Source organism: Lithobates pipiens, unplaced genomic scaffold, assembly GCF_037356315.1.
Source record: "Lithobates pipiens isolate NorthernLeopardFrog02 unplaced genomic scaffold, aLitPip1_a1.2 Scaffold_22, whole genome shotgun sequence".
NCBI classification, from domain to species: Eukaryota; Metazoa; Chordata; class Amphibia; order Anura; family Ranidae; genus Lithobates; species Lithobates pipiens.
This window is the reverse complement of record NW_027507784.1, coordinates 26,930,805-26,955,914: the sequence shown is the minus strand read 5'-3', so window position 1 is coordinate 26,955,914 and position 25,110 is coordinate 26,930,805. Positions and strand designations below refer to the sequence as shown.

General features: G+C 44.6%; 1 protein-coding gene across 1 annotated transcript in view; it reads left to right on the top strand.

Annotated features, from left to right (window-relative positions):
* The window catches only part of LOC143925636 (guanylate-binding protein 3-like), a 211,294-nt gene that overhangs the window by 140,212 nt on the left and 45,972 nt on the right, over positions 1-25,110 (top strand). The window contains exons 7-9 of the mRNA XM_077450102.1: positions 3,601-3,849; positions 18,701-18,978; positions 21,906-22,118. Of these exons, the coding sequence (XP_077306228.1) occupies positions 3,601-3,849; positions 18,701-18,978; positions 21,906-22,118 (740 nt within the window). The remainder of the gene's footprint in view (positions 1-3,600; positions 3,850-18,700; positions 18,979-21,905; positions 22,119-25,110) is intronic.

Below are 25,110 nucleotides of genomic sequence, written 5' to 3'. Positions count from 1 at the left end.
AGGTTGAAGGTCAATTGCGCAATCATTAGACCGGTGTGGAGGCAAACTACTGGCTTGAACTTTGTCAAAGACATCGCTAAAATCGCGGTACTTCTCCGGCAGGGAGGAGAGTGAAGAGGTGCACAGGACCTTGGATACCTTCAGGAAGCATGTCTCACTGCATTGTGGTGACCAGGAGAGAACCTCAGCATGGAGCCAATCAAAAGAGGGGTTGTGCCTCTGTAACCAAGGATAACCAATAACCAGCGGAAACCTGGGTGAGGAAATAACTTGGAATTGGATTATCTCATTGTGAAGAGCCCCTACGGCCATGGAGAACAGAGGCTTCCGCAAGCATTCCTTAAAAGAAAGTATATATCTGAGTCTGGAGTCAATGAACTCAGGAAAAGCTCAGGAAAACTCAAGACAACAGATTTTTGTGTTTCCCATAGAGGGTTAGCCCAGGCCAAGGCTTTCTCAGAAAGCAAAGATATCACAAAACCTACTTTGCTTCTGGGAAACGCCTGGGGCAGCATCTTGAAGTATATCTCAACCTGATTGAGAAACCCTCTGCATTAAACTGGATCTCCCCCAAAATGCTGGGGAAGCGGAGCAGAACCAGACCTACCTCTTATAGAGGTAATACTCAAGGCGGGTGCATGCACAGAGATCGGCACAGCAGCAAGGATGGCCTGCGACTCAGGTTGTACTGGAGCAGCAACAGCGGGGGATTCCAGGTGAGCCGTGTGACTCAAGAGCGTTTGTAACGCCATGAAAAATTGATCCATGCAGTGATCTTGCTCATCCAATCTGGAAAAAATATTACCAACAAGTGGATTGACTGTATCTTCTGAATTCATGGCCTTCGCCTACTGTCAGAAACCATGAACCAGACCAAGACAGAAGTACAATTAAATCACACTTGTTTATTAATAAAATATAAAAAGGTAAATGGAGTAAGCATAGTCAAAGCATAGCCAGAGTCCAGTAACCAGTTCGAGTAGTCAGCCAGTCCAGAGTTCAATAACCAGATAGGGTAATCAGCCAGGCCGGAAGTCAGGGATCCAAGTGAAGCAACAGCAAGCGGCATAAGGAGTTAGAAGGGATATCAGCAAGTCAGTCTTTGAACAGAACTGCAGGAGATGGTTTCTTGTGATGTGACCAAGGCGAAGTCAGAGATGAAGTGAGCTGGACAGCTTTAAGTAGGCTGGTCAGACGAGTAGGTTCAGGAATAACTGGTAACTGTGGATAGAGATGAGAGCTGGCAATTAGCCGACAACTGAGCAGCCAGCCCAGAGAAGGAAGGGCTAAGCCAGCCCTGACAAACCCATACCCAATGGAGAGAGGCCCTGGACCCACCTGTCTATCGATTTCATTGTGGAGTTACCCAACTCCCAAGGTAACACTGTTATCCTTATGGTGATTGACCGGTACTCAAAGACGTGTCATTGTATTCCACTTAAGAAGTTGCCCACTTCTAAGGAACTTTCTTCCATTTTTGCTCGGGAGATCTTTCGCTTACATGGGCTACTCAAGGTGATTGTCTCGGACAGGGGTAGTCAGTTTGTTTCCCGGTTCTGTTGAGCCTTTTGTGCTCAGTTGGGAATTCAGCTTGCTTTTTCCTCTGTGTGTCCCTGCAGTCTAATGGGGCCGCAGAACGAGCCAATCAGTCCTTGGAGCAATTTCTACGTTTCTACATTTCTGACCATTATAACAACTGTTACAACACCTATTACCGTGGACGGCGTTTGTTCACAACAGTGCCTTGAATTCTGCTTCCCGATTGCCCCCGGTTATGGCAAAATATGGTTTACAACCTTCCATGTTGCCTGACTCGTTTGTTCTGCAGAGTATTCCTGCATTAAAGGAGCATCTCTATGGTCTTCGTTCCACTTGGGCACAAGTCCAGGAGGCTTTGAGTCATGCTGATGATAGGTACAGACTCCATGCTGACCGCAGACGCCTGCCCACGCCTTCCTCCCAGGTTGAGCACAGGGTCTGGCTGTCATCTCGCAACTTCCGACTTCGGGTTCCCTCACTGAAGTTCTCACCTCTGTTTATTGGGCCTTTCCGTATTCTTTGCAGGCTTAACCCGGTGGCTTACACATTAGACCTTACTTCTAATATGCGTATTTCGAATGTGTTTCATGTCTCCTTATTTAAACCTTTGGTCTGCAACCGCTTTACCACCTCGGTGCCACATCCTCACCCAGTACAGGTTGAGAACCTTGAGGAGTATGAAATACAGTCCATTGTTGACTCCCGTAGGTTCCGTGGGCGCATACAATACCCGGTGCATTGGAAAGGGTACGGTCCGGAGGAACGCTCTTGGTTCTCATCCTCGGACGTACATGCCCTTGTCCTCCTCCGTGATTTCCATAGACATTTTCCCCTCAAGCCTGGTGGTCCTCCGAGGGGGAGGGGTCATTGAGGAGGGGGTACTGTGAGGGCTGGGCTCAGCCTTTCCTTCTCTGAGCTGGCCGCTCAGCTGTCGGCTAATTGCCAGCTCCCATTGCTCTCCACAGTTACTCAGCTGTTGATGATCCTGCTCGTCAGTCCTGCCTACTTAAGCCAACCAGTCCAGAGGAGCTCTGCCTTCACCTTGGTCACATCACAAGAAACTATTCCTGCATTCCTGTTTAAAGACTGGCTTTGCCGACATCCCTTCTGGCTCCAGATCCTGCTTGCTTTTCCACTACTTTGATCCCTGACTTTTGGCTTGGCTGACTATCTGTTCCAGTTACTGAACTTTGGCTATGTTTACTATGACTACTATGAATATGACTACATTTGTTCTTTTTACTTTTATTATTAAACATGTGTGATTTAACTATACTTATGTCTTGGTCTGATTTCATGGTTTGTGACACATTCCCCGCCGGGATGATTTACAGAGAGATACAGATAGCCTAGGAGAGTCCCGGGGTAGTAAAACAGGATAAATTCCCTGCATGGTAGCAGAGCTCCTCAACTAAGGGTCCTACACTGACGCCATCTTGGTCACACCCCCCCCCCCTTTTTTTTTTAATAGTGGTGATTTACCCTTTCTGTTTTGTTCTGGTGCTCAGGACTTGCACCATAGAAATTTAAATGGACTCTAATGCTGTGTACACACGAGTGGAATTTTCGACGGACTAGGTCCAACGGTCTTTCCGTCAGACTTTCGGTGGAGTTCCGACGGACATTCCGAATGAACGGACTTGGCCACACACAATCACACCAAAGTCCAACCGATTTGAGCGTGATGACGTACGACTGGACTAGAATAAGGAAGTTCATAGCCAGTAGCCAATAGCTGCCCTAGCGTCAGTTTTCATCCGTGGGACTAGTATACACACGAGCGGATTTCTCGATAGGAACTGGGTCCGGCGGAGTTCCGGCGAAAAAATTTGAAACGTTCTATTTATAAAGTCCGTCAGATTTTTGGACACACATGATCGAATTGTCCAACGGATTCGCTCTGTCAAACCTTTGCTGTCAAAGTCCAGTCATGTGTACGTGGCATAAGACAGTTCTAACTTATATGTGTAGGTAGCATGTCAACGATAATAAAATGTTACCATAACCCTAAAGACTTAAATCACCATTTCTATATTTTTTCTCCCTATTATCTACAAACAGCTGAAAGGACAACAAAGGATGAGGACTATAACAGGCTGAGGAAGCGCATTCGGGCGTATTTCGGAACACGGAAATGTTTCGTCTTTGGGTTGCCCACTACGGATGATAGGGTTCTTGGGAATCTGGAGAAGGCAACTAAGAGTGAATTGAGTGCGAGATTTGTGGCTCAGTCCGAGAAATTTTGCGACTACATTTTCCAAAATGTTGGGACGAAGCATGTCAGGGACATGCTGACTGTCACAGGACATCGTGAGTTCCATAAACTGTTTAATATGTAGTGTATCCACATAGATACCTCTTTCAGGTAAAAGCAGTTCTACATTGTGGTATGTTAAAGCATATTTAATCCCAACCACTCATTTCTTAAACAGGTATTAATATGTTCATGTCATTTCAAAAGTTGTTTTCAATACTTTAAATTCTGCAACTTTCGGTAACTAAATTCTTTGTAAACATGCCAGAATAGTCCTTGTTCAGCCACTTCCTGTTATGAGAGATAACTGTGTCTCAATTGCTCTTTTGCGTTGTCCCAGCAGAGACTACAAGTAACCATGCCAAAACATATGGCACAGGCATGCCTGCTTAGTTATTGTCAGTAAGATAGAGCCCTGGAGCCCATCCATTGGCCTGGGAGCCATACATGGCCCTTTGGGACTTATTGTGTGGCTCTCAGGGCGCTTGCAGATGGTAGTCCATGTTTTGGTGCTTACTCAAGCCAATGAAGAAAAGTATTCTTTAGAGATTCTGTTACTAGATGATGGTTTGGTTTATTTCTTTTACACACTGAGGTTGCATTTATGCTTGGAATGCTTTTCAGTGTATACAGTGAGGATAAAAAGGTATTTGATCCCCTGCTGATTTTGTATGTTTTCCCACAGACAAAGAAATGATCAGTCTATAATTTTAATGGTAGGCATTTCAAAAAAGTTATAAATAGATTTGCATTAATGAGTGAAATAAGCATTTGACACCTTTGCAAAACATACTACTTGGTGGAAAAACCCTTGTTGGCAATCACAGAGGTCATGTTTTTTGTAGTTTGCCACCAGGCCACTCCTCTTGCAGATCTACTCCAAGTCATTAGGTTTCGAGACTGAGGTTTTGTAACTTGAACCTTCAGCTCCCTCCACATATTTTCTGGAGACTGGCTAGGCCACTCCAGAACCTTAATGTGCTTGTTCTTGAGCTACTCCTTTGTTGCCTTGACCATGTGTTTTGGGTCATTGTCATGCTGGAATACCCATTCACAACCCATTTTCAATGCTCTGGCTGAGGGAAGGAGGTTCTCACCCAAGATTTGACGGTACATGGCCCCATCCATAGTCCCTTTGATGTGGTGAAGTTGTTCGGTCCCCTTAGCAGAAAAACAACCCCAAAGCATAATGTTTCCACCTCCATGTTTGACAGTGGGGATGGTGTTCTTAGAGTCATAGACAGCATTGATCACAACACTTTCACCCAGTCCTTCTCTGAATCATTCAGATGTTTATTAGCAAACTTCAGACGGTCCTGTACATGTGTTTTCTTGAGCAGGGGGACCTTGTGGGATTTCGGGCCTTCACGCCGTAGAGTTTTACCAATTATTTTCTTGGTGACAATGGTCCCAGCTGCCTTGAGATCATTGACAAGATTTTCCGTGTAGTTCTGGGCTGATTCCTCACTGTTCTCCTGATCATTGAAACTCCACAAGGTGTGATCGTGCATGGAGCCCCAGACCGAAGGAGATTGAAAGTTATTTTGTGTTTCTTTCATTTGCAAATAATTGCACCAACTGCTGTCACCCTCTCACCATGCTGCTTGGCGATGGTATTGTAGCCCATTCCAGCCTTGTGTAGGTCTACAATCTTGTCCCTGACATCCTTTAACAGCTCTTTGGTGTTGGCCATGGTGGAGAGATTGAAATCTGATTGATTGCTTCTGTGGACAGGTGTCTTTTATACAGGTAACAAGCTGAGATTAGGAGCACTCCCTTTAAGAGAGTGCTCCTAACCAAAGCTCATTACCTGTATAGAAGACACCTGGGAGGCAGAAATCTTGCAGATTGATAGGGGATCAAATGCTTATTTCACTCATTAAAAATGTTACCTGTTTACCAGGTTACCTATACCAATTTATACCTGTTTGGAAATGCGTTTTTCTGGATATTTTTGTTATTCTGTCTCTCACTGTTAGACCAATCATTTCTTTGTCCTACAAAATCAGCAGGGGATCAAAAACTTTTTCCCCTCACTGTATGTAAATAAAATAAAAATCTTTAGATTTTGATAAAGCTTAACTAAATGGGTTTTGACTAATGTACTAATGTTTTAAACATTGCTGAAAGGCTTTTGGGGAAAAACATATTTTTTGATCATACATCACGGGACACAGGAGCTTCACTACATAGTGGGTTATATAGGCACCTCTGGTGATTGGACACTGGTTGACCCCAATTAAGGAGAATTCCTCCCCTATATAACCCCTCCCATATGGGAGGCACCTCAGTTTTTTCGCCAGTGTCTATGGTGTTTGGTCACGTAAAACTTCAGCTCTGTGCAGGTCCCTGCGGGGGCCTTAGGGCTACAACAAACCGGATCCATACCTTGGGCCGATATTTGACTCCCAAGATGGTATGGTACCCGGACCTCGTCAGCCGAAGAAACGAGGTTTGGCCTGTAAGTCCTCTCCATTGGAAGACTGGGCTCTGGGAAAACCAGACTTGGTGTACTGTTTACACAGAGCGCACAAAGTTTCTGGCAGAGTCTTTTACATGGTCCAGGTAGGAGGCTCTTCTGAGAAAGGGCCCCAGATAAACCTGAAGGTTGGCTAACACTACCTGCCGTGATGGGCGAAGGCTGGAATTTGTCTGGTTCAGCAATTCATGCGACGGGGACAGGTAAGGGAAGTTAATCCTATACATATAATTATATGATGAATTTCTTCATTGTGAGTAGTTGTATGTCTTACCCGGTTTCCACCACTAGAGGGAGTAAGAGCAGCCTGATGCATACTTACATGCCTTTCAGTACACACGCTCAGTGAAGCCTGGTTCTCAAGCTGTCTCACGTCTCCACTACAATCCCTGTCACAACAAGGTAACACAGGGGTCCCGCGTAGTCTGGGGGTCCCACGCAGCTCTGGTGGAGTTCTCCTTTCCCCCCCTGGATCCCGCGGTCCTCGCGCGTTCCCCACCTAATGGAGAAGGGGGGAGTGTGGTTGTGAGTCGTGCACGTCAATGTGCACAGCGCTGTACTGTGCAGGCACCAGGCGGCAGTTTTAAAAAGCCCAGAGCGTCAGGGGGCTGTAAGTGGAGACACAGGAGCTGTGGGCAGTAAGCATCCATGGGGATTGGATCCAGGCAAACCTTAGACACCTACTCAGCATCAGGTTGTGCAGTTTAAGCATATATATTTATTGTGAGACTTTAAGCACAACAGTGATTGCACTTGTACTAGTACCTCTGCTTTGTAGCTTAGGACTATGTCTCCTTGTAAGAGGGTCTCAGGGGGAGGTAGCAAGGGCACTGGTAAATCACCGCCTAGGTCCAGGGGTTCTAAAAGTGCCTGTAAGTTACCACACCCCCCTGCAAGACTGGAGCCAGCCTCTCAAGACGAGTCAGTGCCCCTGTCAGGTTTTGCAGCCTCTCCTAATGTCCCAGCCCTGGTTTATGTCACTGAAGACTCCCTTAGGGCTACATTGGAGGGTTTTGAAGGGAGAATAATGAATTGTATTTCTGCTTCCCTGAAAGATAGCAGGAAAAGGGGTAGATCCCCTCCCTCTGCTGAAATTCCTCTCTCAGATGATTCTTCTGACAAGGAGGAGAGATCCCTATCTTGGGACAGGGATCATGAGCAGTCGGATGAATCAGAGGAAGAGGAGAGAGTCCCCTCCTCCCAGGCGCTCAGAAAACAGGTGCAGTATTATACGGAATTGGTGTGTACCACATTCAGAATGCCTGCTGCTGAAGTCGCTACGTCCTCTGTTTCTTCCCTGGGAGTCAGGAAAGCCCCACAGACTGCCTATTCCTTTCCAATTCATCCCTTAATGGATGAATTGTTGTATAAGGATTGGGGACATCCCGATAAACTGTTTGCTCCTCCTAAAAGGTTTTCTATGTATTATCCTCTGGAGGAAAGTTTCACCAAGAAGTGGGGGGTCCCACCTGTTGATGCGGCTGTTTCTTGCGTGAATAAAAACCTGACTTGTCCCTTGGATAATGCGCAGGTATTTATGGATCCAACTGATAAAAAGCTGGAAACTTTATTAAAAGCCTCCTTTTCCATGACTGGCGCTGTGGTGCAACCTACAGTCGCAGCCGTGGGGTTATGCCAGTTCCTCAAGGAACAGGTTAAGCAGATGATTGGGCTCCTTCCCAGCGAGGAAGTAGAGAAGTATGCAGAAATGCCTCATATTCTGTGTTTCATGATTGATGCGATTTTGGATTCTGTCCAACAAGCATCACGTTTGTCCCTCATGTTGGTACACATGCGAAGGGCTCTATGGCTAAAGAATTGGGCAGCTGAGCTGTCATGCAAGAAGCATTTGATTGGGTTCCCGTTTAAAGGGGAACGTTTGTTTGGAGTAGAATTAGACAAATTCGTCCAAAAAATTTCAGGGGGTAAAATCTACTCTCCTTCCAGTCAAAAGGAGCAAGCGTCCTTCATTCAGGCGTGCTCTCTCTCCCGGAGCATCAAGCTCTAAGCAGTGGCAATGGCCTTCTCAACCCTCCTCTACAGGAAAGGCTCAAGGCCGAGCCCAGGGACAGAAAAAGACTTGGGGGCGAAAGCCTGCCAAGCAGGGCCCAAAAGCTTCCTTGTGAAGGGGCGCCCCCGCTCGGCCGAGTGGGGGGAAGGCTCCTGCGATTTTCAGGAGCCTGGCGGGAAGAGATCCGGGACAAGTGGGTGATCTCTTCGGTATCTCTGGGCTACAGGCTAGAGTATCAAGAGATTCCACCTTCTCGCTTTCTAAGGTCAAGGATCCCCAGGGATCCAGTAAAGCAAAAAACGCTATTTCTGGCCTTAGATCACTTACTATCCCAGGGGGTGATAGTAGAAGTGGACCCAAAAGAACAGGGTTCTGGGTTTTACTCAAAGCCAAATGGAAGTGTCAGACCTATCCTAGATGTGAAGGATCTGAACCGGTTTTTACGCATCCGGTCCTTCCTGCAAGGGGGAGAATTCATGGCATCAATAGATATCAAAGATGCATTTCTCCATGTGCCAATTTTTCCCGCACACCAAAAATTTCTAAGGTTTGTAGTAGAGCGGTGCCATTTTCAATTTGTGGCCTTGCCGTTCGGGCTTGCTACGGCCCCTCGAGTCTTCACAAAGATTCTGGACCCTCTCTTGGCAAACCTAAGATCTCGGGGTATAGCCGTCATGGCTTATCTAGACGATTTGCTTCTCATGGAGAAAACAGCAGCGTTCCTGAACCACAGTGTCACCAGAACACTAGAACACCTTGAACGCCTAGGTTGGATCATAAACCTAGAAAAGTCGTCCCTACAGCCTGCCACCAGGTTGGAATACCTGGGCATGATCATCGACACCGCTCAGGGCAAGGTGTTTCTTCCAAGGCCAAAGGCCTTGGCCATTGGGGATCTGGTGCGCCTAATTCTGGGCAGGAGATCTTCCCCCATTCGATTGTGCATGCGACTGTTAGGAAAAATGGTCGCCTCCTTCGAGGCTGTCCCATTCGCCCAGTTCCACTCAAGGCCTCTGCAAAGATGCATCCTTGCGACTTGGAACAGGAAGCCCCAGTCCTTGGATCTTCCTATGCGTCTATCCCCAGGGACACGCAAGAGTCTCGTCTGGTGGTTACAAACCCAGAATTTGCTGAAGGGCAAAACTTTTCTTCCTCTTCCATGGAATATTATCACGACCGATGCCAGCCTGTCAGGCTGGGGAGCAGTGTTGGAGGAGACGTGCTCGCAGGGGAAATGGTCTGCGATCGAGAAGCTATTGCCCATAAATGTCTTGGAGATCCGGGCAGTTTATATGGCTCTCATAAAGTGGTCTTACAGACTACGAGGTCTCCCGGTTCGGGTTCAGTCCGACAATGCCACAGCAGGGGCTTATATCAATCACCAGGGCGGTACCAGGAGTCTGGTGGCCCAAAAAGAGGTGAATCGCATACTTGTCTGGGCAGAAAAGCATGTTCTGTGTCTTTCTGCAGTCTTCATTCCAGGAGTGGAAAATTGGCAGGCGGAGTTTCTGAGCCGCCAGCAGTTGTGCCCAGGAGAATGGGCTCTGCACCCCGACGTGTTTCGGAACATATGTCACAGGTGGGGTACACCAAACGTAGATCTGTTTGCATCCAGGTTCAACAGGAAACTGGACAAGTTTGTGTCAAGGACAAGAGATACACTTGCTCAGGGGTCAGATGCTCTGACCGTTCCCTGGGATCAGTACAATCTGATCTATGCCTTCCCCCCGAGCCCACTTCTGTCGCGGTTCCTGGGAAGAGTCAAGAGGGAGACAAAGTCGGTCCTTTTGGTGGCCCCGGCTTGGCCCAGGCGACCATGGTACGCAGAGATCATGAAGTTGGCAGTAGGCAGGCCATGGATCCTCCCTCTCCGGCCAGATCTGCTCTCACAGGGTCCAATCTACCATCCTGCTTTACGCAGTCTGAATTTGACAGTTTGGCTGCTGAGACCCACATTCTGAGAGACCGTGGCCTTTCGGGGCCAGTCCTTTCTACTCTGGTCAATGCCAGAAAGCCGGCCTCCAGGCTTATTTATAAAAAATCTGGTGGGCATATGTTTCCTGGTGTGAACTCAGGAAATGGCATCCTAGAAAGTATGTCATTAGCAGGATCTTGGCCTTCCTCCAGTCAGGCATAGAAATGAATTTGGCTATAAGCAGTATCAAGGTGCAGATTTCGGCCCTATCAGTGTTTTCTCCATTTTCGCCACTTGCATCGAATTCCCTGGTGCAGGCTTTTATCCAGGGGGCCATGCGGATAAGACCGCCAGTCAAACCTCCGGTATGCCCATGGAATCTGAATTTGGTTCTCTCGGCTTTGCAGGGGCAACCATTTGAACCTTTGGATCTGGCTTCATTAGTTCTCCTAACTAAAAAATTGGTCTTCTTGGTAGCCATATCCACAGCTAGAAGAGTATCAGAGCTAGCAGCTCTTTCCAGCAAGGAGCCGTATCTAATTATTCATAAGGACCGGGTGGTCATGCGTCCCAACAGGTCCTTTCTACCTAAGGTGGTTTCGGGATTCCATTTGAATCAGGGCGTAATCCTACCATCCTTTTTTCCGGACCCACAATCCGCAGAAGAAGAATCTTTGCACACTTTGGATGTGGTTAGAGCAATCAGTATTTATCTTCAAGCAACTGCTCAGATAAGGAAAGCTTATTTATTTTGCCGGAAGGCCCTAGGAAGGGCCAGGTGGCGTCAAAATCCACTCTCTCAAGGTGGATTAGACAGGTTATTTCTCAGGCCTATAGTGTAAAGGGGAAGAGTCCTTCTTTTCAAGTGAAAGCGCACTCTACTAGGGCTGTAAGTGCTTCTTGGGCAGTGTATCACCAGGCCTCCCTGGCTCAGATCTGTAAGGCTGCAACTTGGTCATCAGTCCACACATTCACCAGATTCTATCAGGTGGATGTCAGAGGGCAAGAGGATATCGCCTTCGGACGCAGTGTACTGCAGGCTGCAGTTTAGGTTATCCGGTCTCAGGGGGTCTAGAATTATGATCTGTGTCTCCCTCCCCTCAATCTGAGCATTGCTTTGGGACATCCCACTATGTAATGAAGCTCCTGTGTCCCGTGATGTATGATCAAGAAAATGGGATTTTTATATACAGCTTACCTGTAAAATCCTTTTCTTGAGAGTACATCACGGGACACAGAGCTCCCGCCCCTCTTGGGTTTTACGTGGGTTCTTATTGTGTTGCTACAAAAGTGAGGTGCCTCCCATATGGGAGGGTTTATATAGGGGAGGAATTCTCCTTAATTGGGGTCAACCAGTGTCCAATCACCAGAGGTGCCTATATAACCCACTATGTAATGAAGCTCCCGTGTCCCGTGATGTACTCTCAAGAAAAGTATTTTACAGGTAAGCTGTATATAAAAATCCCATTATTTGGGGCGCATGCGCGGAAGCGTCCAAGATGGCCGCATAGACCGGGAGCTCCGCGCCACCCTGGACTAACGCTCGCCGCCACGACGTTCTGAGCCCTCGTTTCTACCGGCAAACAGTCACTTCGGATTGGGGAAAACGCAGGCTTCACACGAATGCCCGGTTCTAAGTCCCGACGGAACCCCAAACCCGCGCTTTCCACAGCGTTAGAGAGGTCAGGCCGATCCAAGATGGCCGCCGTTACCTCACAAAATACAGCCTGCAATGAGGAATCCATAGCGGACCAAGACTACACAGTTAAGCACCTTTCTTCCACCTCAACTTCAACTTCAAACGGCACAGTGAGTGAAATTCAACTCGGGACCCTATCCCCAGCATCCACAGACCCTCTTTTGAGTCATATTAGGGGGGAAAGTAACTCATCCATACAGCATATTTTACCTGTAAGCTTTACCCCATGGGACATAGTTCCTAAAGATGCGCCCTCACCTCCCACAGATTTTGCCTCCATGATGAACGCATTTTCTCAAATGTTGTCCAGAGGTTTATCTCAGACTGCCACACAGATCACAGCTTCCATCCATGCTGATTTGCAACAACTAGGAACCAGGATTGATGTAATAGAGCAAAAATCAGATCAGTCATGCCTACGCATTAACCAAAACACAGCCAGGATTCAAGAACTCCAGGATCATTTAGAAACAGCCACAGCCAAAATTGACGACCTCGAAAATAGGTCGAGGAGATATAATTTCCGTGTTAAAGGCATTCCTGAATCTATCAAGGACATTCATCTCGCTATCCAAGACCTCATCAAAAGCTTAATTCCCACTATTTCACAAGATCGTCTAGAATTAGACAGGGCTCACAGGGCTCTGCAACCTCTTCGCACAGATGGTCTTCCTAGAGACATTATAGTGAAACCTCACTACTATTCAGTGAAAGAAGAGATAATGAGAGTTTCCAGAACCTCAGATTCTCTGACATTTCAGGATCATTCCATACAAATTTTTACCGATCTATCACCATACACAGTCCAAAAAAGACGAGCTCTTAAACCTCTACTTCAAGTTCTGACGAGCAATGAAATCCCTTACAGATGGGCCTTTCCTCTCCGCCTGAATTTCTCTTATAATAATAAACCATACCACTTCTCGACGTTCCAAGATGGTGAACGGCTTCTGCTTCAATTGGGAATGATCACCCAGGAACTTCCACAGACTTCTACACCGAAAGGATCCTCGTCATCCAAACGCCCATCACCGACAAGCCCCTTGACGCAAATATGGCAGAAACAGATGCCCAAGAGATCGAGGGAATCTCCACCAACCTGAAGATACACCTGAACTGTCCAATTTTTGTGGAAGGAAGGAAAAAAAAAGAAAAGAAAAAGGACAGAAAAAAGGAAGAAAAAGTTTTTTGTCCTCCTTACGGTTTGTCCTTAGGGCCGAACCTTTACCAGGACCGGGTTGACATTTGGTCCTGTTTTTCCTGGAAACTTCTCCAGGCTTTTTCCCACAGAAGACATTAAAAAGGATAATTTTTTTTTTTTTCTCTCTTTTCTAAAGTGGAAAATTTCAAAATATTTCTCCTTTTTGACATATAAATTTACTGTAATGCCTGTATTAGACCCCTCTTCCTCTATAATTTTATTTTTCTCTTCAACTGACCTTTTGGCTTTTTATTTGATGTTTTTTTTTTCTTTATTTTTATTCTTATAATGGCTCTTTTTGACGTTAAGTCACGGTCACTCATATTGTAGAGGAAGAGGGGGGCAGTTGCACTTTATTTATATTTCCCCTATGTTTATTATAGTCTGGGCTCAGATTTTTTTTTTGTTTTAGTGCCTTTGAGATAATCAACCTATGTGGCGAGGTTGTCCAGGGTGGGTACAATGCACCCCCCTGTTTACTTCGATAGGAGAACTATTTCTCCTACCGGGGTTTGTTTACAGCGACCCTTTTGGGCCGCTTTGGGATTTTTTTTCCCTTCCTATTTTTATTTATTGTATACATTACTAAATTTTTTTTTTTTTTTTTTTTTTTTGGCTTGAATTGTTATTTTATATAATGCATATTCTGATGTACTTTTATTTTATTTCTATCTCCCTACTTTCTTCTTCCCCCTCTCCACTCTCCCTTTTTTACCCTTCCCAGTCTAATCACATCTTCCTTTCCATCTCCCTTGTACAGGATCAGGGCCTGGTTGGATTCTCCTCGTTTTTTTCTCACAAGCATTTCCTCAAAAGAACAGGTGTCATCTCCTATCTGCCAGGGAGCACCACAAAGACAGATATTCCTTTTGTTCATAGTATTAACTCCTACATGCTCTTCCCATGAACTCTACCTCACCGGTACAATCTGATCTATGTATAATGTCCAATAATGTTCAAGGCCTTAATTCCCCAGTGAAAAGGCGTAAAATCATGCAACAATTTCATGCCCTCAAAGCTGATGTTATCTTGATGCAGGAGACACACTTTCCCATTTCTTATAACCCCATTTTCCTTCACAAAAACTTTTCTCAATTTTATTTAGCTAATGCTTCCAATAAAACAAAAGGGGTTGCGATATGCTTTGCCAACAAAGTTCATTTTCATCATTCTAAAACAATTAGAGACCCAGAAGGCCGATACATCCTGGTCTCTGGATCAATTAATACAGTAACATACACATTTGTTTCCTACTATGCTCCGAACTCCCGCCAGGACAAATTTTTTGAAAAGACTCTCTTGACGCTGAAATCCCATCTGAAGGGAATTGTTGTTCTGGCGGGAGATTCGAACATCCCATTTGACCTTTCCTCAGACAGATCCAATCCTACTAAGCCAATGCCCAAAAGACCTCCTAAATGCAGTCTTAGGGTTGCACATTCCATCCAAGCAGCAGGCCTAATAGACATATGGAGAGAAATGAATCCCCGATCCAAAGACTACACTCACTTTTCTATCCCTCATAATACATTAACCAGAATAGACCATATCTTTATTCCTCCACATTTCATATCTTTGGTTGAATCCTCCAAAATTTATGATTCCTCTCTCTCTGACCATTCCATCGTTTCATTAATTATTAGAGGGGGAGGAGGAGATAAACGACCGTTCCAATGGAGGCTTAATGAGTCTCTTCTAAACAATCCAGCTCACTGTGCGGTATTAAACTCAGCCCTTTCGGACTACTTTACAGATAATAATACAGACTCAATTTCGCCAGGCTCCCTGTGGGCGGCACACAAGGCGGTCATGAGGGGTAAAATAATTCAACTCTCAGCCCGACTCAAAAAGGAATACTCCGCAGAGCTTATACGACTCAAAGAGGAATTCCAAACACTTAGCAAAAGTCATAAAAACATCCTACCCCAGAGAGCCTGGCTGAACTTGATAGAGCACGCATTGCACTTAATCTCTCACTCACTACCTCAGCAGAAAAACATCTGCGATGGACAGGTGCTCGCTTCTATTATCAAAAAGATAAAATAGGTGCCAAACTCGCGAGTAAATTGTGTCCTCGAACTCGTACCTTGGTCTTCCCTAAAATCAGACAATCGTCGGGTACCCTTACACAAAATCCGGTAGAAATTTTGAAATCATTTCATGATTTTTATGAAAACCTCTACTCTAAGACAACTCATACACATTCCAAAGCTAGAAATCAGTTTCTCGATCACCTCGATCTACCTCACTTACATCAAACTCATAAAGAACTAATGGATGATTCCTTCTCCCCTGCCGAAATACTTGACGTCATAAAAGCCCTTAAATCAGAATCAGCACCGGGCCCCGACGGTTTCTCAGTCAGATATTATAAGACTTTTGGTCCAAAATTAGCTCCCTACATGGCTCGTTTCTTTAATTCTCTCCGGGATGGAGCCCCCCTCCCGAATGATTCTAATACTGCATTTATCTCTGTTATTCCGAAACCTGGTAAAGATACTAGTGAAGTGGGAAATTACAGACCCATTTCGCTGATCAATAATGATCTTAAAATTATGACTAAAATATTAGCCAACAGAATGTCCAGTTTTATATCTAACTATATTCATAAGGATCAGGTGGGCTTCATCCCGGGGAGACAGGGAACGGATCAGGTGAGAAGGGCAATTGACTTAATATCATTATTGAATTCGCACTGGGACGGGGGCCCGGCACAAGAAGGCCTTCTGCTGTCTTTGGACTTGCAGAAGGCATTTGATTCTGTTTCATGGCCATATCTTTTTGAAATTCTCACCAAATGGGGTTTCGGAGCAAATTTTATGAACATTCTAAAATCCCTATATTCAACCCCCTCTGCTCAAGTACGTCTATTAGGCCACCTCTCTCAACCATTAGATATCCATAGAGGTACTAGACAGGGTTGTCCCTTGTCACCGTTAATCTTTATTATAGCTATAGAAACTCTAGCCATCGCCATTAGAGCAGATATAAATATTAAAGGTGTTCGTTGTGGTTTAGAAGAGCATAAATGTGCTCTCTTTGCTGATGATATGCTTATATTTCTGACCTCACCCTTAATTTCCACCCCCAACTTACTTCATCTCCTTCGGGATTTCGGAACTATTTCAGGTCTCCAAGTTAACATTTCCAAGTCAGTTGCTCTCAATATTTCGGTTCCCTCATTAACCATCTCCCGACTTGCGCCCTTCTTTCCCTTTTCTTGGGCTACAGATAGGATTCCCTATTTGGGTATTTCTCTCACCAAAAGCGTCAGTAATTTATACAATGCTAATTACCCACCCGCCTTCAAATCTTTAGAAGCAGATTTAACTAAATGGTCTAAAGAAGGATTGTCTTGGCTGGGCAGGCTCAATGCAGTCAAGATGAACTTATTTCCTAGAATTTTGTACTTATTCAGAGCCCTTCCCATACCTATTAAAAAATCGAATCTCAACAAATTCCAATCAAAAGTGATTGGATTTGTCTGGGGAAAACAGGGACATAGACTGGCGCGTGACATCCTGTTCCGCCGGACAACCCAAGGTGGTTTAGGACTTCCTAACCTCTTTTTATATTATCAAGCAGCACAACTAGCACAATTTTCAGCAATATATACTAAAACCAATTGTCCAGACTGGGTTTCTATTGAGAACCAGGCAGTACCTGACTACACATTAGATCATCTAATATGGAGACCAACAAAGCAAAGACCTGCCATATTATCCCCAACGCTTTCTCAATCCCTAGCACTTTGTGACAGACTATACAAAAACGAACACCTGATTTCCCCACTGAGACCTCTCGTACATTTATTCCATAATCCTGATTTCCCTCCTGGCCTGAACATCCAAGATTTTCATTGGTGGTTGAACAAGGGCCTTTTCAGAATTGGACATTTCATTACACCAAATGGACCCATCTCCATGGGACACTGCTACTCCAAACTAGAGATGCCCGATTCAGAACAATTGAGACTTTCACAGATTAAACGTTTTATACATTCTCTGGAACTTGACAAACCAAATAGTTACAATGTTACGATTTACGAGCAATGGTGCTTAAAACATGGTCATCGCAAAGGAGGTATTTCCCTTATCTACTCGTCCCTGGCAGATAGGAGTGACAAACCGACATATGCTTGTTCTTGGGAAGAAGACTTGGACATCCAACTAGATACGGAATTGTGGTTTCAAGTTTTTAGACGTTCTTCCAAAGGTATTTTAAATATTTCCTTAATCGAAGCTAATGTCAAAATTCTAACGAAATGGTATTATGTTCCTGTGAGACTTTCAAAGATGTACTCAGAGGTTTCACCGCTCTGTTTCAGAGGATGTGGTCTTTTAGGTACAATGTTACATATATGGTGGTCTTGTCCTCGCATACGAAACTTTTGGAATAACTTTATACATCTAGTGAGGAAGGTCACGAAAGCCCCAATCCCACTAGATCCTTCATATATCCTTCTGAACCGCAGGCTACACAATACCCCTAAACATACTCAACATCTAATCTTTTTTATGTGCTTGGGAGCCAAGATCACTTTAGCAAAAGCTTGGAAAACTTCTAGGGTTTCTCTTGTGGCTACCAGGCAAAAAATTTCATGGATTATGATTCAGGAACAAATAGTAGCTAAATTACGGAATACCACTCAACAATTTGAAATGACATGGGATCCATGGGCCCAACACATCAAAGTACAATTGTTTCCAGGACACCTTCTGTCTTAAATTCTACATGGATGGAGCCAGGACCCTGAATCCTGTACAACTCTCCCTTCCTTACCCTCCCTCTTCTCTCCTGACTACACTTTCTACTTTTTCTTTTTTTTTTTTTTTTGTTGTTTTTCTTTAAGCAGGATTTCTCATATTTAGTAATTGATCAGATGTTACCTTATTCTACTACATTTTTCCATAGTTAACCTTTGTGGTTCGGACTGGAGTTTACTAGTTCTAAAGAGTTCATTTGGAATTTAATTAGGAATTTTGAAGTCCAACTGTTCACTTCCCTCCGGGGAGCACAATTTCTGGGTGCTGTCCGGGGGTTTAAAGGGTCGTAGTTGGGGAGTTCTTCGGCGGGTGTCCCCCGAGCTATCCCACTCCACAGTGTGAGCCCATTGGGGTGGAGTGGTGACCTTGGGGGTCTCCTTAGAAGTTGCCGATATGTTTATATCTTAAATCTTCTACACCTCACATTTAAATCTAATCAAATTCCTTTCTTTTTTTTTTTTTTTTTTTTATCTATGTTTCTGTATGTATATATATATATATATATATTTACATATATATATATTTTTTAATTTTTGTGTCCATTTTTCTTATATACATCTTTATTACAAATTTTCAACGAAGTGGATCTTTACACTCCAAGCCCTTCTTGACATATAATAGCCCCAATTATATCTGTATAAGATACCTTGTATATCTTGACTTTTTTTCTGATTGATGCATCCTGCTTCATTTGAATTCTCTGTTCTTTTTTTATGTTATGTTTTTGCTTTATTTCTATTTTCTGTCTATACATGATGTATTTACCAAAGAATGAAATTCAATAAAAATTATTGAAAGAGAAAAATCCCATTATTTGAATTTTCCCATTAATTCAGGATTTGGTGAGCTGGCCAAAATGTACACTGAAGCTATAACCAACTCCACATTTGCCTGCATGGAGGAAGCGGTGGTATCTTTGGCCGAGAAAGAAAACCAGGCAGCCATTCAGGAGGCAACAAAGCACTATGTGGAGAAAATGAAGACCATTCAGCTGCCCACTGAAACACTTGCTGACTTCCTGGAACAGAGCAGAAAGTATGAGGAAGAAGCTCACCAGATGTTCCGGAAGAGGTCCTTTAAGGACAACAATCGTGTGTTCCTGCAACAATTGATGGTGAGGCTTGATGTCAGGATGTTTTATCTTAAATTTTGTGGAATGGAGTGATACCGAAGACAAAAGGTGGTAATACTGAGCTACAGGTTTTAACAGTGAACCCCAAGAAGATATAACTAACACTTAATATCGTGGTTCTGTTATCATTAACACATTACGTTTATTTTATGAGTCTAATTACATTTATTTGACTTTTATATCGGCCTCCTGCATACCTCAGAGCTGGGGAAAGAAGAAGCAGCACAAGAAAGCTATCAGTTGTGTTGCAATACTCAAGGAGTATGATGAGAGGAGGAAAGAGCAGAGTGACAGAGATTAGATCATCAAGTTACTGCATCTCCTTCACAAGCTTAAAGAGGAAGTAAACCCTTACAAACCACTTTGACCTACAGGTAAGCCTAGATTAAGGCTTACCTGTAGGTCCAAGCAATATCTCCTAAACCTATATGGTTTAGGAGATATTTGCCCGAAATGGGCACCGCTGTCTACGGCGCATGCGCCGTAGACAGCGGCGCGCAGGCGCACTAAATGCGGCAAGTCCAAGAATGGATTTGCCTAATTTGTCGACTCCCGTGCGCATGCGCGGGAGTGACGTCATCGCGGCTTCGCCGAATGGCAGCGGCGGAGCTGCGAGACGCGACTCCCGTGCGCATGCACGGGAGTGACGTCATCAAGGCTTCGCCGCTGTCATTGGTCGGAGCTGCGAGACGCCACCAGCAAGATGGATGCGGCGGACTACAGGGATCAGCGGCGACTTCGCTGGCTCCTGTGTCAGGTAAGTGACACATAATGAGCTACTATGCGATGCATAGTAGTCCATTATGCTTTACCTTTGCAGGGAAAAAAAGAGGAAGTAAACCCATCAGGGTTTACTTCCTCTTTAAAGGGTTGGGAGGGCTTCTTTTGTTCATGATTCAAGCAATCATTCATGGTGGCATCAAACTCTACATTTGGATACAGCTATGGCTGCATACAAACTGGACAATTAGCTGCATCCAGTTTGTGTGAGGCCAGGTCCGACACCCTGGTTGTAAATTGTCTGTTTCCAGGGCTGCTCGGAATCCCTGTTCACATTTTACCGCTGGTAGGAGCAATTACCTGTAAACAGTGATGGCAATACCCATAGGTTTGTACAATGTACATTTTGGTCTTGCAGCTATTGTTGGCCACAGTTTACTCAAAAAGGTTTGCATGGTGCTGGTTTCCTCTCTAGCAAAAACAAGGCTCTCACTGGTAGCCATCTTTGTCAATGAAGCCTTTCAGCATTGCAGATATGAGTTTCCTTGTAATTTCCTCTACGTGTACTGGTAAATATTCACATCAAAGCAAGCACTAGACCAGGAGTGCCCAACCTTTTGAAGAGTGAGGGCCACTTGAGCGTCTTGGTAACCGGTCGCAGGCCACAATGAGCAGAGCAGGCGGATGACAGGTCTGTGCAGAGTGGACACGGACACAGCCCACTCTACTCATATGTGTCCTCCAATCCGCCCAGACGGAATGGGATTGATCCCCTTCCGTTTTTTTTTTTTGTTAGTTTTTTTAGTGAATCAGATTGGAGGTAGACGGGTGTAAAAGAACACAAATCTGTTTACATCTGCTGTTTCATAGAGGTGAATGGAGGGTTCGATTGAGTTGGACTGATTGTGTGAAAGGGGCCTTTCACACTAATGCAGCACAGTGCACCTGTGTCTTTCCTGCGGGTTATCTATATCTTGCCATAGACTTCTATTCTATCCTGCAGTTGTGGTGGACTTTCTGAAAGATCACCAAACCCGCAGGTAATAACAGAAGTCTATGCCTCAGTACAGGAAACCTGAAGGTGCACTGCACCTGCGGATCAGTTTGAAAACAGCCCGGTAACCACTGCACAGCTATGCCCATATATATAATGCAATTTTAGTAATAAACTGACCTTTAATAACAGTCTTCCATTCAGGTATCGCCTGCTGTTGCTGTCTCCGGCAAAGTGCATTTGGTATCACTCCGCCTGTGGGAAGAGACGGCGCTATACAGGAAGCATCAGCTTATACAGCTCTGCTCCACAGCTGCTTGCTTTGCCGGCTTCATTAACAACGCAGATGCTCTGGGATCTGACCATGATTTGGGCTTGCCAATCTGCAATCCAACAGAAAGAGGTCGCGGGCCACATTAGAGGGCTCCGCGGGCCACATATGGCCACTGGTTGGGCACCCCTGCACTAGGCCAACTATCCAACTGAGCCCTTAAGCCCTAGCAAAGGGCAATTTTACCTTGCTTTCCAAGGGAAACTTCAAAATTCCACTTTAGGACTTTTTTTCACTTTTCCAGCACTGCAAAACATGGACATTAGTTTCATAATATTTGTATCACTTGTTTGTGTAATTTAGAATTGTGCACGTGGGATTTTAAACACTACGGTGGTGTTTCATATATTTTTATTAATTTTATTTTTCATCTTGTACTGTACTTGTTCTGGCATTTTAATTTTTATCAAGGGTTACCATTCATTTAAAATATTGTTCAATAGGATTTATTAGATATTCAGGAATGTTTATTGTGAGACACTTTAATCTATAAAATTATTATTATTTTTTTTTCTGCTATGCACTTAGTTTGCACATTGCACTTTTTTCATATTGCACTTTTTACACATAACTTTCGGCACAGATTTTAACAAGAAGCACTTAATGTTTTTTTGATTTTTAGGAATAGCACTTATTCATTTCCTTATTGGAGATTTAGGATTAGAGTGGAGCGCCTTTACTATCTATATTTCCATTTTTTTCGCTATTGTTCCTACCTATGGTTGTGAACTTTGGATAGTGGCAGCCCTCGTATATTTGCATGGTAATTCTTCTGTTGCTTATCCATAGCGCAAACCCACTACATTTTTTGTTTTTTCAAAATTCCACCTTCTATTACTAAACTCACATATTTTCTTTCATTAGAATGACCTACTCAAAGAGAAAAGTGGGTTTATCTGCATAAATGAGGAGAAGTCTCTGGAGATATGTAACTCCCTCATTAAGAAGCATTCCTTGGCCTTTGAGAAGGCTTTGGCTGGGGGAGCATATAACGTACGTGGAGGACATGCAAAATTCAAGCAAGACTTGAAAGCCATAGAAGAGAAATATAACATGGAAAAAAGAAAAGGTTTAAAGGTCTGTGGACTGTATATCTTTAAAAAATTAGGAAACATAGCATATAAATAATTGTAAAACTCACTGATTTATTGCATTATAGGAATCTTTATGTAAATATAAAAATAATGCCATGATCATTTATGTTATTACTGTTTTTTTTTCTGTCTGGGCGCCCAACAAATCCCCTTTTTGTCGGGTAGATACAGTGGTGTGAAAAAGTGTTTGCCCCCTTCCTCATTTCCTGTTCCTTTGCATGTTTGTCACACTTAAGTGTTTCGGAACATCAAACCAATTTAAACAATAGTCAAGGACAACACAAGTAAACACAAAATGCAATTTGTAAATGAAGGTGTTTATTATTAAAGGTGAAAAAAAATCCAAACCATCATGGCCCTGTGTGAAAAAGTGATTGCCCCCTAAACCTAATAACTGGTTGGGCCACCCTTAGCAGCAACAACTGCAACCAAGCGTTTGCGATAATGTGCAATGAGGCTTTTACAGCGTCCTGGAGGAATTTTGGCCCACTCATCTTTGCAGAATTGTCCTAATTCAGTTACATTAGAGGGTTTTCGAGCATGAACGGCCTTTTTAAGGTCATACCACAACATCTCAATAGGATTCAGGTCAGGACTTTGGCTAGGCCACTCCAAAGTCTTCATTTTGTTTTTCTTCAGCCATTCGGTGGTGGTGTGTTTAGGATCATTGTCCTGCTGCAGAACCCAAGTTCGTTTCAGCTTGAGTACACGAACAGATGGTCGGACATTCTCCTTCAGGATCTCTTGGTAGACAGCAGAATTCATAGTTCCTTTTATCACGGCAAGTCTTCCAGGTCCTGAAGCAGCAAAACAGCCCCAGACCATCACACTACCACCACCATATTTTACTGTTGGTATAATGTTCTTTTTATGAAATGCAGTGTTCCTTCTACGCCAGATATACTTGGACACACACCTTCCAAAGAGTTCCACTTTTGTCTCATCGGTCCACAGAATGTTGTCCCAAAAGTCTTGGGGATCATCAAGATGTGTTGTGGAGAAATTGAGACGAGCTTTGATGTTCTTTTTGCTCAGCAGTGGTTTTCTCCTTGGAACTCTGCCATGCAGGCCATTTTTGCCCAGTCTTTTCCTGATGGTGGAGGCATGAACGCTGACCTTAACTGAGGCAAGTGAGGCCTGCAGTTCCTTGGACGTTGTTGTGGGGTCTTTTGTGACCTCTTGGATGAGTCGTCGCTGCGCTCTTGGGGTAATTTTGGGCGGCCGGCCACTCCTGGGAAGGTTCACCACTGTTCCATGTCTTCGCCATTTGTGGATAATGGCTCTCACTGTGGTTCGCTGGATTCCCAAAGCTTTGGAAATGGCTTTATAACCCTTTCCAGACTGATAGATCTCAATTACTTTCTTTCTCAATTGTTCCTGAATTTCTTTGGGTCTCGGCATGATGTGTAGCTTTTAAGGATCTTCTGGTGGACCTTACTGTGTCAAGCAGCTCCTATTTAAGTGATGCCTTGATTGTGAACAGGTGTGGCAATAATCAGGCCTGGGTGTGGCTAGAGAAATTGAACTCAGGTGTGGACAACCACAGTTATAGTATGTTCCAACAAGGGGGGCAATCACTTTCGTCCATATAGTTACCACTATTTTCCTTCTATTCTTGTCCAAGTGACAACTATACAGTTTTAGATTTGACATAACTTACTTAGACTAATATGTCATAAAAAAGCCAACATGTTTGGGGGGGGGGGGGGGGGGTTCAAAGAGCCCCTCTTCATCATCATATAAATAGTCAGGCTAAAAAAAAAAAAAAGAATAAATAAATAACTTTCATATACAGGACCCTATACATCCAGCTTATCAAGAGGGAGGCAAAAAAAAAACTCTATAAGGCTCACACTGGTATGGCGTGACAGTCGTACAATTGTGGATCCGACTTTGCCCTGCGACTTGAAGTCCGACATCCGCCCGACTTCAAACTCCATGCCAAATAAAAAAGAAAATGGCATGGGTCCCCCTTTCAAGAGCATACCAGGCCCTTAGGTCTGGTATGGATTTAAATGGGAACACACACGCTGAAAAAACAGCGTGAGTTTCCCCCTAAAATCCATACCAAACCCTTATCCGAGCATGCAGCCTGGCAGGTCGGGAAAGAGGCTGGGGAAGAATGAGTGCCTTCCCTCCTGAACCATACCAGGCCGCATGCCCTCAACATGGGGGAATGGGTGCTTTGGGGCAGGGGGGGCCCTGCGCCTCCCATCCCAAAGCACCTTGTCCCCATGTTGATGAGGACAAGGGCCTCTTCCCCACAACCCCGGCCGTTGGTTTTTAGGGCCTGTGGGTGGGGGACTTATCAGAATCTGGAAGCCCCCTTTAACAAGGGGGCACCCAGATCCCAGCCCCGCCCTATGTGAATGAGTATGGGGTACACTGTACCCCATTCACCTAAAAAAAAGTTTCAAAAATAAAATGCAGTACACATGTTTTTAAAGTAATTTATTAAGGCAGCTCCATCGTCGCTTCTGATTTCTTCTCCCCTCTCCAGTTCTTCTGCCTCCTCTGCTGACGTCTTCTGCCTCTGCCGGTTCTTCTCTGCTCTCCACTGATATCTTCTAGCCCTCTCAGGGTCATCTCCCTCTGTCCGCTGTCTTCTGTTTCTGCTGTGTTTTCTCTGCTGTCTTCTCGCTCTTTTGCTGGGTCTTCTCTGCTGTCTTCTCCCTCTGTTCTTCTTCCGATGTTGACTCAGCACGCGCTCTCGCTCTAATGCTGGGTGTGCGGTGTGCCGCTACTTATATTGGCATGGGTGGGGTCACCAGGTGATGTCATATGAAGGCCCCACCCACTATGACATCACCACACCATCATACACTGGGCAGTGACATTATAGGGGCAGGGGCTCTGGGTGATGTGACCCGGTGGCCCCACCCCATGCAAATATAAGTAGTGGCACACCGCGTACCCAGCATTAGAGCGGGAGACAGCAGTGAGTCAACATTCGAAGAAGAACAGAAGGAAAAGGC